Source organism: Branchiostoma floridae, chromosome 6 (assembly GCF_000003815.2).
Source record: "Branchiostoma floridae strain S238N-H82 chromosome 6, Bfl_VNyyK, whole genome shotgun sequence".
Lineage (NCBI taxonomy): Eukaryota > Metazoa > Chordata > Leptocardii > Amphioxiformes > Branchiostomatidae > Branchiostoma > Branchiostoma floridae.
This window is the reverse complement of record NC_049984.1, coordinates 20267612-20280514: the sequence shown is the minus strand read 5'-3', so window position 1 is coordinate 20280514 and position 12903 is coordinate 20267612. Positions and strand designations below refer to the sequence as shown.

The window sequence follows — 12903 nt, the reverse complement described above, 5'->3', positions numbered from 1 at the left end:
TGCGTCCGTGAACCTGAACTATTGCCTGTTCCTGATGAACCATGGTGAGCGGAAGGCGGCTGTGCGTCAGTTCTCTGTTTTTGAGCAGAAGCTACAGGAGGCCAGGAAACACTCCAATAGTGTCGACCAAGAGGTACTCAACTTCAGCTCTACTTCCTCATTTTCATCTGGTTACTTCTGATTAATGGAGGACTGGTGTAGTTTTTACTCTGTATGGATCGTACATGTGTATATGTGTGTGTGCTTGTTCGGCAGGAGGTCATACAAACCTCAGGATAGAATGCAAAGCGTTCTCGTATATACTTTTGGGCCTCTAGCTGATGACCTTGGTGCAGAAGCATAGATTCAATTGTTTTTTACTTTTGTGCTGGATATGCTGATTGATTTTTTGGTGACTCAGGAGGAAGAAGTGATGTAGGTTTGAGACCCCTGGTAACAGCCTGCTCTGGAACTACAGGGGTGTGTTGCTAAAAGCCTTCACTGAGGATAGCTGAAGATGGATCATTGTAATATTTTTTCAGCAGTTTGATACCGAAGAGCAAAGTGCCTCTGGATTCCTTACAAATTTTGCCCAATCGTAGTTGATAAACAACAAAATAGTCCATATCTCCAAGACAGAAAAACATCTCCTTAGACCCAACCCTTCCGTTTGTCTGTATCTGTACAGTATTCTTATTGACATGGACAAATTGCTGTACCCAACCTTTATGACAAGATACAAATTATCTTTGCCTACTATTTTCTGCCTGAACTTACAGAAGATGCTTCGACATAATTGCATACTCTACACAAAAGAAAGTATGGCTACAAATTGAGTCCAACTCCCTACAAAAGTGGTTTACACTGTTCACATAACAAAATTAATTTTTGGCTTGAATGATTTTGTTGTTAACTGTATGTCTTCCTTTGTTATGTAACATCACTATACTTATTGTGGTGTTTTTTTGTGTATTGAAAGTCAGATTATACTGTATTTTTTGTTTGCACAGTAATATCCCTAGTGTTTATAGACATACTGACAATAGTAGTAAGTTAGAAGCTGGGGATCTCTCCATTCATCATCTGCTCATCTGCTCATCTGTTTCAGCTGTTGGACATGGCAGCACGGTTGGGTCCTTCTCTGCACTTGGGTGAAAACTTGGTGTGGAACAAACAGCAGGGTGCTGATGGAGCCAACTCCCAGCCTCCCAGCAGGGCACCCCTGCCTGCCGCACACACAAACGATGTTCCTCCCGCAGTGGACACAGCTGTACCAACAGCGCCCCCGGCAGAACTGGAGCCAACTGCACCTCCTGAAGCTGACCTGGATGCCTTACCCAGCCCCCCCTCCCACCCACTGGAGGAGGAAACAGACAGCAGGAGAGAAGCTCCACGGAGAGTAGCAATGGAGGCAGACTGAGGGCTTACATGTACATGGGCATTATTAGCACTGCTATAGTTGTGCTTATGTCACCAAAATACAGCATTTCAGCCATAATTGTACTGACATACATGTAAGATGTTAAATAACATGAGAAGGCTGTATATTTTGTCTATGTTCAGTACAATTCTGGCTGAAATGCTGTATTTTGGTGACTTAAACACAACTATAGCAGTGCTAGTAAGGCCCAAAGTGATATTCCCATTTCTTGATTCCATGTTCTGAACTTCCATTTGCAAAAAAACATTTTGGAAAGCAGAAACGCAAACTTAAATGAAACTGTGCTTTTGTTTGTACTTCACGATGATTACACACTGTAAAATAAAATAAATCATGGTCTGGTCAAAACTAAGTTTTCACCGGAAAACTTCTCACCTTGTGCTTTTGTGTTCTCATTGTTTGTAATGTTTCTTACATGTGAGGAATCCTGATGGAATAGAAGAAAACTATTGCTGAGCTTTATGTACATGCTATGTGTCCAGGTATATCATGGAGTATATGATTAATATTTTCCTTATGGTTTCTGATATGGGATTTAAGCTGTCTATTTCACCAGAGAATGTATATATATTAAGCTATTGTTTCATACTGTGTACCTGCAACCTTCATGTATTTGCTGTTGTATGCAGAGTAGAAACAAATGAGGACTCTAATCTGGCTCCAAGTGTGTGTGTAATCATGTAGGACTGCTTCAACACATCCTCGTCTCTGTGTAATAGTTGTTTTGTACAAGGAGGTAATTTTGAATGGTGTTGTGTGAATGTTTAATTTCTGTATGATATACTGTAAATGCAATGTAAATGTTTTCAGTGAGTTTATGTTCATGTTTTTTTGCAGTGGCCACATCACAGCAAACTCAAAATTACCTAACGTTACTAGCACGAACTCAAAACTTGACTTCCTGCAAATTTAAATGCATTTCCAGTAGTTGGTACATAATCATTGTTTTCTGAACCTTTTGTTTGAAACAGTTATGTTATCACAGACAGATGGCATGATAACTGTCTTACAGTACAAAATTAAGAAAATACATTGTAGACCACTTTGTTGTTATTTTGTAAAAAGACCTTCTTGCCCCATAGGGTGCATAGGGACAATTGGGACCTCTTGGTTCCGAGCCCAACGCTCTACCAGTTGCATGTACATGTATGCCACACCGTCCCCACACCATGTAATGGTCAAAGTTTAGTACCTAGCTGGAATTTCCAGCTCACTGCTACTGTCTGAAGTATTGTTCTGCTAAATTTTGTGCCACGCTGTTTGTCATCCATGTTCCTTGTGATCCCTTCCCCAAAAGTAAGGCCATGTTGATTTGATTCTATGGATGACATCTGCGCTCGCACCAAGTTTCGGCCGTTTCCAAAAAAAAGTTTTCAACCACACAATAAACTGTGCAAAGCAGCTGTAAAATGAGCACAAATATTCTGTAGATTGAAAAAAAAAAGTATCAGAAAACAGATAACTAATCATAGTCTAATGCCATAGAATGCCAAAATAAATCTAAAGTCAAAGAATAAGATGTGAAAGGACAGAAAGAAAAAATCTACTGTTGGTAGGGGGAGGTACCAGTACAGAAAATTCAGGCCCTGTTCAGGTCCAGAGGATCATTTTCAGGTCCGGATCTGAACCTGGACCTGATTGTCCGTGGAAACTTGAGAACTGGCGGTACTCAAAACAATGGTAATTGATCAGTTTTGCTACAAAGGAATCTGGATTATTGGACTCCCAAAAATCCCATCTCCAGGTAATAAAGGCTAACTGTCTCTGTACCTTTGACTGTAGAAACTTGGTACAATTGACTATAAACTCTACTTGACTTTCTCTTGTTGTCTTCTTGGCCCCAGTAAGACCCAAAATGCCTGATGAAATAGTGTGTCCATTTTGTAATTGGCGAAACCTGTTCCTCTGATTCTTTTGGGATTGGTCCAAGAAGAAAAAAAATGTCTTGCACCCGTATAATGTACTGGTCCCTACACCTAACTGTTGGTATACCATACTATGAGTGTTTAGTCCTATGTTCAACCTTCCTGGCCACTTTGATTTCATACTGGAGGCAACTTTTTTTTTTGGCCAAACTTTTTTTTTTATTCGCTCGCTCGCATCAGTTTTGGAGTTCCCAGAGGATGTCATCCATATAATCAAATCAACAAGGCCTAATGAACATAAAATAATGCATTGTTAATACCTGTTTTCTTTCTTAATAAAAGAGAGTGCCTTTTTGATTGCACTGTATGGATGAAAAAAGTTAAAGCTGTATCTGTTTAATATACATCTAACAGATTTATACATAGTACATGACATATTCAGAAACTCCAGACCGTCAGTAAACATTGTCAGCCTATCCGGGCTACATCAACCTCTGCTTTGAGAGTATGTGGTATACATGTACACAAGCTGACTGATGATTCACAACAGCAAGCAAATTTTATGGATGACATCGGAGAGGAGATAGGCGCCGCCAGGGGACTAAAATGCCTATTGATACAGCATAACATGTTGTGCTGCCCCTACGGCTGATTAATCAGCCTACGGCCGATTAAAAGGCTATTGGACGAACGAACGAACGATCATTTTAAATTCAATGTGCACAGGTAACAAGAAAGGTCCGAAAAAACAAGCTTGGACGCATTTTCCAAATTTCAATGAAACATGTGAGAGGACTTGGAGCGATAAAACATTGCATCAAGTCTTTTACTTCTGTACGCAATAAAACAGTAAGTAACTCTGCTGTCAACATTAAAATTAATAGACTCAGAATATGAAATTGAAGAAAATTCACTCTTTACTTCTGGAGACTTTAAAAATTTTAATAGACGTTTTTTTTCCACTGATGAAGAAAGGTCTATTAAAGTTTTTTAAAGTATCCAGAAGTAAAGAGTGAATCTTCTTCAATTTTAATGTATCCTGGATGACTAATCTTCACAAATGACTCAGAATATGGTGTGCATTCCTATTACAAATAAAACTCAGACATTTAGTACTATGCTAGGACACCTTTTGTAATCTGCAAACTGGTAGCCTTTGAACATGGCTAAAATTAAAAATTTTCACAAAGTACTACATTTGACAAAGAATTCTTATTCACTTTGTCATGTATACTACTATGAACATGGCCAAAATTTACAATTTTTGCCAAACGCAAAAACTGGCCTACTTTTTAGGACAACCATATGACAACCAAACAAGTTACCAAATTTTGCAACAATGCATTTGATAGATATGCAAGATATCTATACAGGATACAAATTTCAAGCCAAAAAAAGCTACCAGAGTGGCACTTATATGTACATCTAGTGTTACAAAGTTGGGCCAAAATTTACATTTTTGAAAGCTTGAAACATTATTTTTATGTTGCCTGAGCACTGAAGTTTTATCTTGTTAGACATTTCATTTCCAAAAGTCAAAATGTTGGCCTATTGAGATCTTGTTTTGCTTTGATGATATATTCATAGGTGTTGCAGTGACAATGCTAATGTGTTAAACATTGTATTTCTGTGTTTTTAAGATGCAAAAATTGGGGAAAATGGCCAGAAAAGTTGATTTGCTCATTACCATGGCAACGAGGAGTTTTGATATAAAAGAAAGCTATTTTGAGGGGTTGGGTACCAAGTACTATGACAGCAAAATATGAGCCAAATCGATTTTTTTTACCCCTGCCACCATTGTTTGATCCTTGCAGATACTTGGTCTTAAGGGTTTTTTGATCATTTAACTTAAATTATTTGATACAAGTTTGCTAACCTTGGCTTTTTCATGATAACTATATCAAAGTATATTTTGTGGCTGAATAGAAATACTGGTTGGTCAGAAGAAATTTGAAAAAAAAAGACACTGAATTAGAACATTTTCAAGATTTTTATTCTTTTTCGTAACAGAAATTACTTATTTAACAGTCAAAACACACTATATCTTGACTTGACATAAAAGACAAGGATACAAATGAACCGAGTGAACCTTAAGATAAGAACCTGTGCTGCAAAAAACCTATATCCCAACACGATTGTTCCAAGGTTAATAATGACTGTTCTTTGCATATTTTTAAACTAAAGCTGACTTGCTGAAGAATGGTACAGTCTTGTAATATCAAGAAGACTGATATATATACATATGTAAACATAGATATATCATACATGATCCCAAATATTTCATGCTGTAGAAATTTTATGCTGCCAGGCATCAGTGCCAATCCCTTGACTTGAATGTGTGTAGACTAGGGGTGGGTACCGGTACAGGAAATTCAGGTCCGGTTCAGGTCCAGAGGATCAGGTCCAGGTCCGGACTTGAACCTGATGCAGTATGACTCATACCAATGGTCCATTTCACTACAAAGAAATCTGTTTGGTGGATAATTAGACTCACACTGGCTCTGACTTTACTCTTGTTCTTTTCTTCCACTTTCAAGTGCCAAAACGTGTGAATGCCTGATCAAGTAATCTGTTAATGTCCAACATCCAGTCCACAAATTTTTTCAGGTCCGGTTTTTCTGGACCGGTCCGATGAGAAAATATCGGTTTTGTACCGGTACACTGTACCAATACCCAGCCCTAGTGTAGACTAAAGCCAGGCTGTCACAGCCTGTATGGGGGCTCTGTGGTATAGACAGTCACTACTAAATATAAAATTTACAGTTGCTCCAGGTAATGCTACATGTAGTGAGTTAGTGGTATGTGCTGCTGCTTTACAGAAGACAAAGAAGAATGTGTGCACACATACTGTATGTATCTGAACAATTATTAGTCAGCAAAATTGAAATCTTGCAGCCTACAGCCTTCCAATATAGGTTCATCATTCCTCTCTGATAGGTTTTGGTCTGATTAGCAAAAATCATCATAATTCTAATACTCCAGCAAAGGTGAGAGCTCTGAGATATATTCTGACCAAAGGCATCTGTCTGTGTCAGTTCTGCTGGGTGTGGTGCAAGACTGATGAAAATGTCTGTTCTGAGACAGAAGATCTCCATAAGCAATAAGTAGTGCTGCGTACCTGTACTTTGGACAAGAACTGCACTAACTTGTACAAACTTATGAGTGCAGACGTGAGCCTGAACCTAAGTTTAGGTATGCAGCACTGGTGACAAGTGGCAGCATATTCCCTTCACCTGGTCTCAAAATAAAGGTCATCTCAAATCTGCAGCATCACATTGTTCCAGGTTAATGTCATCATTGATCCACCAATGCCAGGACTGGACTACTCATTCTGCTATATCTACATCTGGATGACTGCCTTGGGCACACAGAAACATGCCAGATGTACATTTGTAAAAGACCCTTGGAAACAGTACAAAAATTGAACTCATTACATCTACAAGGCAAACCAGTGGATACAAAAGGTAAGTACATAGTTTACATACATGCATACTACCAGAGAATGGAAATTGTATGTGTAAGGTTTCATTCATGCAGGGCATTCAAGACAACTCTATGTTTATGTACTGTTACAACAAGCACAATCAAGTTGATAAGGAACAGAAAAAAAGCAGCACTTGTATACAGTATAGTAGTGCTAGTGCATGTCAAAATACATGTACAAGTTTGTGCATAATTTGTTAAAGGCATCTTTTTCATATCTGATGAAACAATTTATAAGATTAATTTCTCTAAACTTCACCACAAGCCCAATATCCGTAACTTGATACACTAATTTATTACTGATGCACATCAGATTCTCCAAAAATAATTCAGCGCATGCCTTCCCAAATCAGGTTTGCACGAGCAAATTTACCATAACCCTTTTGCCTTATCTAAAGGTACTAAGTTGAAGTAGCATCCTGATAACTCTACTAAATACATATTATGTACATGAAAGAGATAGTGTTCCAGTGTAATTACTTTCAGTTTCAGTATTTCAACCCAAAGTTACAACTTATCTGTACATTTATCAGTCCACTTTTCCTTCTCACTTTACATTTGCCCCCCCCCCCCCATAACTTCAGTACTAAGAGTCTTTAGTGACTAGTCATAAAGCCACATGTTTTCTAGCTTGTCAGATTGACTGTTTGATATTTCATGTGTCCCTCGCTACTCCCGGTGTCCCTGGTCAGCTCACCCCTCCTGCCCAAAGTCCTCTGTGAACTTCTTCAGCTTTGTCAGGTCGTTCTCATTAACGGTGGGCCGAGTCCTGCTCAGGGCCTGCATCATGTCACTCTGCAACCAACAAAATGGTGCAGTCAGAAAAGTGACAAAAGTTTACATACAGTAAGTACATGTATAGGGGGAAAAGTGAAGACAGTAAGAGTGATTTTAAGTCAGTTAATGATAAATCAATGTGAAGTCTGGACCAGGTAATACCCCCCTCACATTAGGCGAAAATCGATCGGACAACGAGTCTGCGAGCTCTAAATTACGAGGAGACATGACCTTGACGGGAAGGGGGGAACTCGGCCATTTCTTCGTCGGCAGCAGGGTCATACCTCCTCGTAATTTTGAACTCGCAGACTCGTCGTCTGATCGATTTTCGCCTAATGTGAGGGGGGTATGATAGGATATGCCAAATACTAGTTACTCAAGTAACAGGCTATGATTTTAGAAACAGAAGTTTCAGGTAGCATCCAAGAGATCCAATTTAGTTTACTAATTTAGTTTACTGAAGATAAATTAGACAAAGAAGACAGATACTATTTACAGTTTAACGGCTTTCCAACAAGTACAATGAATAATGTCACGTCCCAAGGACTGCAGCCCCTTCCAGTTGTAACTGTGCATGTTGGGTGATTGACACAGCCAGAATCAAACTCATGGTTCTAGTTCCAGAGGCTGGGTCACTAACCACTGGAGCGCTACTTAAGACCACTGTACAGCTTAAAACACTGCTTACCAGAGTAACGACAGGTTCGGCCAGCTTGTCGGAGGGTACTTCTGTCCAGGCCATCTCTATAGCTCCTGGGCTGCCCGGGGAGCAGGGTGTCAGTAGGTCATCCACTATGAGCTGTGGGTCATCCCTGGATGGACCTCGCACCTGCAAATCAGGTTTACGTGAACATACAGTTCATCTGTAATGCAGACGACCTTATCAACACTATTCAGTTTCACCAAATTCATTCTGAGTAGAGATACTAGATATCTAACATTGTCCTCAATGCTCCTGCTATGTACAGTTTAGTTAGACACTATTCATAAACATTTCATACCCCTGGTCCCATGTAGTCAAGCAATGTTCACTGACTCAGCTTCACATTGACAACTACAGCCCAGGGTAAGACAGCTGCATTGGCCTGATGGCCCAGGCAAGTTACAGTCCTGATCAGGCACGTGCATGTACTGTTGTGCCCAATTAGGCTAGTGTGATTTCCATGGGCATTTCTATGGGTAGGTGTAACATTAGGTCTACTAGCCTGCTGAACCACACTCCCAGATTTTTTTCAAATAGTTGACCTACAGGGGAAGTGAATTTATAAAAAACTTGTCCAACTCTGCAGCTTTGATGATTCTAGTCTCTAGATGCAAGTTTCTTGTAGGTTTCTAGTCCTTCAGCATGGGGCTACCCCTCACAAATGTACAAATAACTTTTGTCAGTAGACTCAGTATGACATTATTTCAGACTGTACTGTAGCTTGTTCCTACAAACATTTCATGAGCACAAGCCTCACAACAAGGTACATGGTCAGGTTATATGTACAGTCAAACCTGCCCAAGCGACCACCTCTTCTCAGCGACCACCTGGCCATTTCGACCGCTTTTTCTCGGTCCCGATTTTTTTCCCTATTGACGTAAGCATTAAGCGACCCTTTCTCAACGACCACCTGGCCAACGCGACCGCGACCGGCCCAAATTGGGCCCCTTAACGACCGCATCATTTTCAAAATTGAGGTTTTCATCGATTTTTTATGATAACTAGCGCGAAATCGACCAGTTTGCGTCGGATTTTGACTGCCATTACGATGTTATGTTTAGAATAAAGATTGCGGCGGTCAATGGGTGAGTCAATGGGGCAGTCTACTGTAATATGGGAGGGAATTTCTAAGAAAGATCTGTGTAGCTCATACCTTTTAAAGAAAGATCTGTGTGAGTGCTTTTGTCCAACTGTACTGTACATTCACCCTTGGGTAAGTACGCTATTGGGACGTACCGGGCATAGAATTCGAAAGGTGCACCGTAGTTATTTCAGATACGGCGATCAAGAACACAGCGACGAATAAAGGCTTGTATGGTAACTGACAGCATCAAAGTTCCCTTACTGTCTAAAACGTTAGTGTACAAATATTATACTGTATCGTATAAAAGCTGGGGTTAAATTTACAATTTACAGTGTGCGTGTTGTAGTTGACATTAAATACCTTACTGCTTCTTTGCGTGCTTGCAGTGTGCTTACTATTTAATTTTGCCATCAAACACAACGGAAACCGTTATACTTTGCATAGGGCATGTTTTGAGTCGATACTCTTCTCAGCGACCACCTGTCCAAATCGACCGTTTTTGTCCGGTCCCCCGGGTGGTCGTCTTGGGCAGGTTTGACTGTACCTAATATGTATCTTCAAAATAAATGTGCATGGACTACAGGCACCAATCATAATCTTGGACAATACTGTAGTCCTGCTGAGAAAATTTGGATGGATGTTTAATTCTACCAGTAACCTTACTTGATAATAAATGAATGAACATTACAAAGAATTATCTGACAGTGTGAAGAGAAGTGGACATTATTACTGTCAGCCTTTAGCTCCTGGGAGGCAGTCTTGTATAAAGACAACAGATGAAGCACAAGAGAGCCTGAGCTTCTGTGCATGGCTGCACTTTTATCATAATGATTGCTACTTAGCAACAGTTACCCGAATGTATACAATACAGTCCTTTATGATTGGGTCAACAGTGCATTGACTATCTGTATGTATACAATGTGTAACTACTAAATGTTTGGGACCACATCTGTAAGAAGCGACACCTACGCTGCAGTGTGTGTGTGTGTGTGTGGAAATAAGGTGACAGACAGTCACAGAAATGTCAGTTGTATAAAACACCAGGTTGTGTAAAAAGAACCTGACCTTTCTGAAGTGTGTGGCAGACTGCACTTTCCTGACAGGCATCATGAGGGCGTCCCGCACCACGATGGCGATGTCAGCACCAGAGTACCTGTGGGAATACAGGGTCTTACTAGTTCCACAATTCTTATTCACATATGCAGTGGGACTTCTTTTCTTACTACTGGCGACATGCTCCATGAGAATAGGGACATGGTACACTTCCATACCGTGATTTTAGTCCAGACAGTTTAGCCTAGCCTAGCCTGCATTTACTTTGGCTGGCCCGAGCTCCTGAGCTGGCTGACCGGAGTTCTAATCCCGGGAGCCGGCACTACTCACATCTACTGCTTCTATCTAGTGCTAAAGTAGATAAGTGCTAAGTCCTGAACAGTACAGAAGTTGTTGTGGCTAATTTACATATTTCACCTACAATTCCTGTAACTATTCCAAATTCTAACTCGTCCACTAGCTGGCAACATAATGTTTGACATTGTTGTAATAGCTAAAAGTGGATCTGAATAAAGTCAAGTCAAGTCAAGTCCACTAAGAGTTAAATTAACGAAAATGAGAGGTAAGTGCAGGAACAAACACAGGGTTACAGAGAGTGTGTGTGTTTCTTACCCATCACTGCGCTTGCCTAAGTCCCTGAAGTCTGTCTCGGACATGTTGTGGGGTGTGTTCCCGATGTGCAGTTTAAACATGGTGGTACGAGCATGGTCCTCTGGCAGGGGGATGTAGATGCGCTTCTCAAACCTAAACAACAAACAATGTACTAAATGTTGCCATTTTGCTCTATAAATGTACCTTTTAGCTTTACTTAGTTAATTGATTAAGAGTTGTTGTTTTCATAAACATTGCATTAGTTGAACGTTTCTTTTGTGTATGTGGCAACAAATGCACACCATTCAGCAGCCAATCACTTTTCAAAATATCACCCAATATGTCACCCATTTACATTCACACACTGATGACAACTCCAATGTACAGTAGAATTACGTGAGATTGGTGGTGTAGTGGCAGCGCGTTGGACTGAGCCCCAAGAGGTCCCGAGTTTGAACCCTTCGTGTGCCCTTGGCAAAGGCACTTTACATGACTTACCCACTTCATTCAGGGGAAAATGAGCACCTAGCTTTGGCTAGGGACGTCCCTCGGATAGGACATTAAATAAAGACTGTGCCATACTTATCAAGTTGACATAATGATCGTGGGCACTAAAGGAAGAAAGAAAAGAAATAATTAGATGAAAATAGTCCTGACTATTTGTAACTTATAATTTCTCTGACTGGTTCCCTACCGTCTCCTGATAGCAGCATCCAGGGTCCACGGAATGTTGGTGGCCCCCAGGACTAGTATGCCATCATTGTCATTCCCCACACCTGAAATACAACAGTTATACATACAGGTAAGTACATGAAAACACTAGCATACAGCAGGTTGTTGACATTAAACTAAAATTGTAAAACCATTCTTGTATTACCAAGCTATAGAATTTGGATTCATCAATATTTTAAGTTGGCAGGTCTTGCTGACATTCTACTTTTCATGAAATGCACACAGAAATGTTTCTTTTCAAAGTTACATGTATTAGTTATACAGTACTCAGTAGTGCATCTATTACAAAAAGCCCATTTCAAGCTCATGAAAGCATGTTTAAGCACACTACTTGTACTTATCATCAACTCTGCTTTACGTTACATTTTGACAATAAGATAATACTAAACTGGTTCCAATGTTATTCTAATTTTTTCCTGTCTCCAAGTTACAACTTGTTAATTCTTGTTCAATATCAGTCCTACTCTTACTTCAACATAAGCTTGGCTCTTTGTCTGTTGCTGATATTTATGTGTTGGTAATGATAATAAAGTCTTCTAAAACTTGTAAAAAGCATCCAGTTGTTTCTACTTAGTAAGGTCAATAAACTATACTAGAAACAAATCTTGGCTTGTTTTCTTACTGTATTTTCTCAATTTAAGTACAATATTTTAAAACTTTTCAAAATACAAAGTTACTGCATGTTGTTTGTGTGAGGTTATTGCATGGGAATTGGGAAAAGGACTGCCTGAAATAGACCATGGTGGTGCTACAGTACTAGGAAGGCTGTAAAACTATATCATTTTTGTATACAATATTTCCTCATTTCTGAATGATTTTGTAATAATTCTGCAGAGACAATGCCAGTGGGGAAAACAAGCATTTTTACAAAGGACATTGCATATAAGTCCTTGATGAGTGCAAAATTAGCTGGGGAAAAGAGAAGAAAACAACATAAATTTGAATCTATCCAGTTCAAAATTGGCAAAGAAGAGGTGTGTACTTTATTTGAGTTTTCCATTTGACATTGCACTCCCACAGATTTGTCTGAGACTTGCCCCAAATTGGTGGTACATACGACCACTGTGGTTATGGGACGTGAGCGAGTGAGTGATTCCTGAATTGGAGTGCGTACTTTCATTGCAAACATAATGGTACAGTATGTAGCTTCAGTTCTATTTGCATGTGTTTGCCATCATTCACCTTGCATCTGCAC

At 39.8% G+C, this 12903-nt stretch overlaps 2 protein-coding genes across 2 annotated transcripts in view; one reads left to right on the top strand and one right to left on the bottom strand.

Annotated features, from left to right (window-relative positions):
- The first annotated feature begins 6 nt into the window (after nt 1–6).
- Nucleotides 7–2462, top strand: LOC118417868 (Bardet-Biedl syndrome 4 protein homolog). The gene is made up of 2 exons (XM_035823620.1): nt 7–133; nt 1088–2462. Exons 1-2 carry the CDS (start codon nt 35–37, stop codon nt 1397–1399), a joined length of 411 nt encoding a protein of 136 aa, XP_035679513.1. The 5' UTR covers nt 7–34; the 3' UTR covers nt 1400–2462.
- Nucleotides 2463–6778: 4316 nt separating this feature from the next.
- LOC118418182 (vacuolar protein sorting-associated protein 4B-like) overlaps nt 6779–12903 on the bottom strand; it is a 12687-nt gene continuing 6562 nt past the window's right edge. Inside the window, exons 6-11 of the mRNA XM_035824020.1 lie at nt 12891–12897; nt 11671–11752; nt 10998–11129; nt 10398–10485; nt 8234–8374; nt 6779–7563 (exon numbers count right to left, since the gene is read on the bottom strand). Of these exons, the coding sequence (XP_035679913.1) occupies nt 7462–7563; nt 8234–8374; nt 10398–10485; nt 10998–11129; nt 11671–11752; nt 12891–12897 (552 nt within the window). The 3' untranslated portion in view covers nt 6779–7461. The remainder of the gene's footprint in view (nt 7564–8233; nt 8375–10397; nt 10486–10997; nt 11130–11670; nt 11753–12890; nt 12898–12903) is intronic.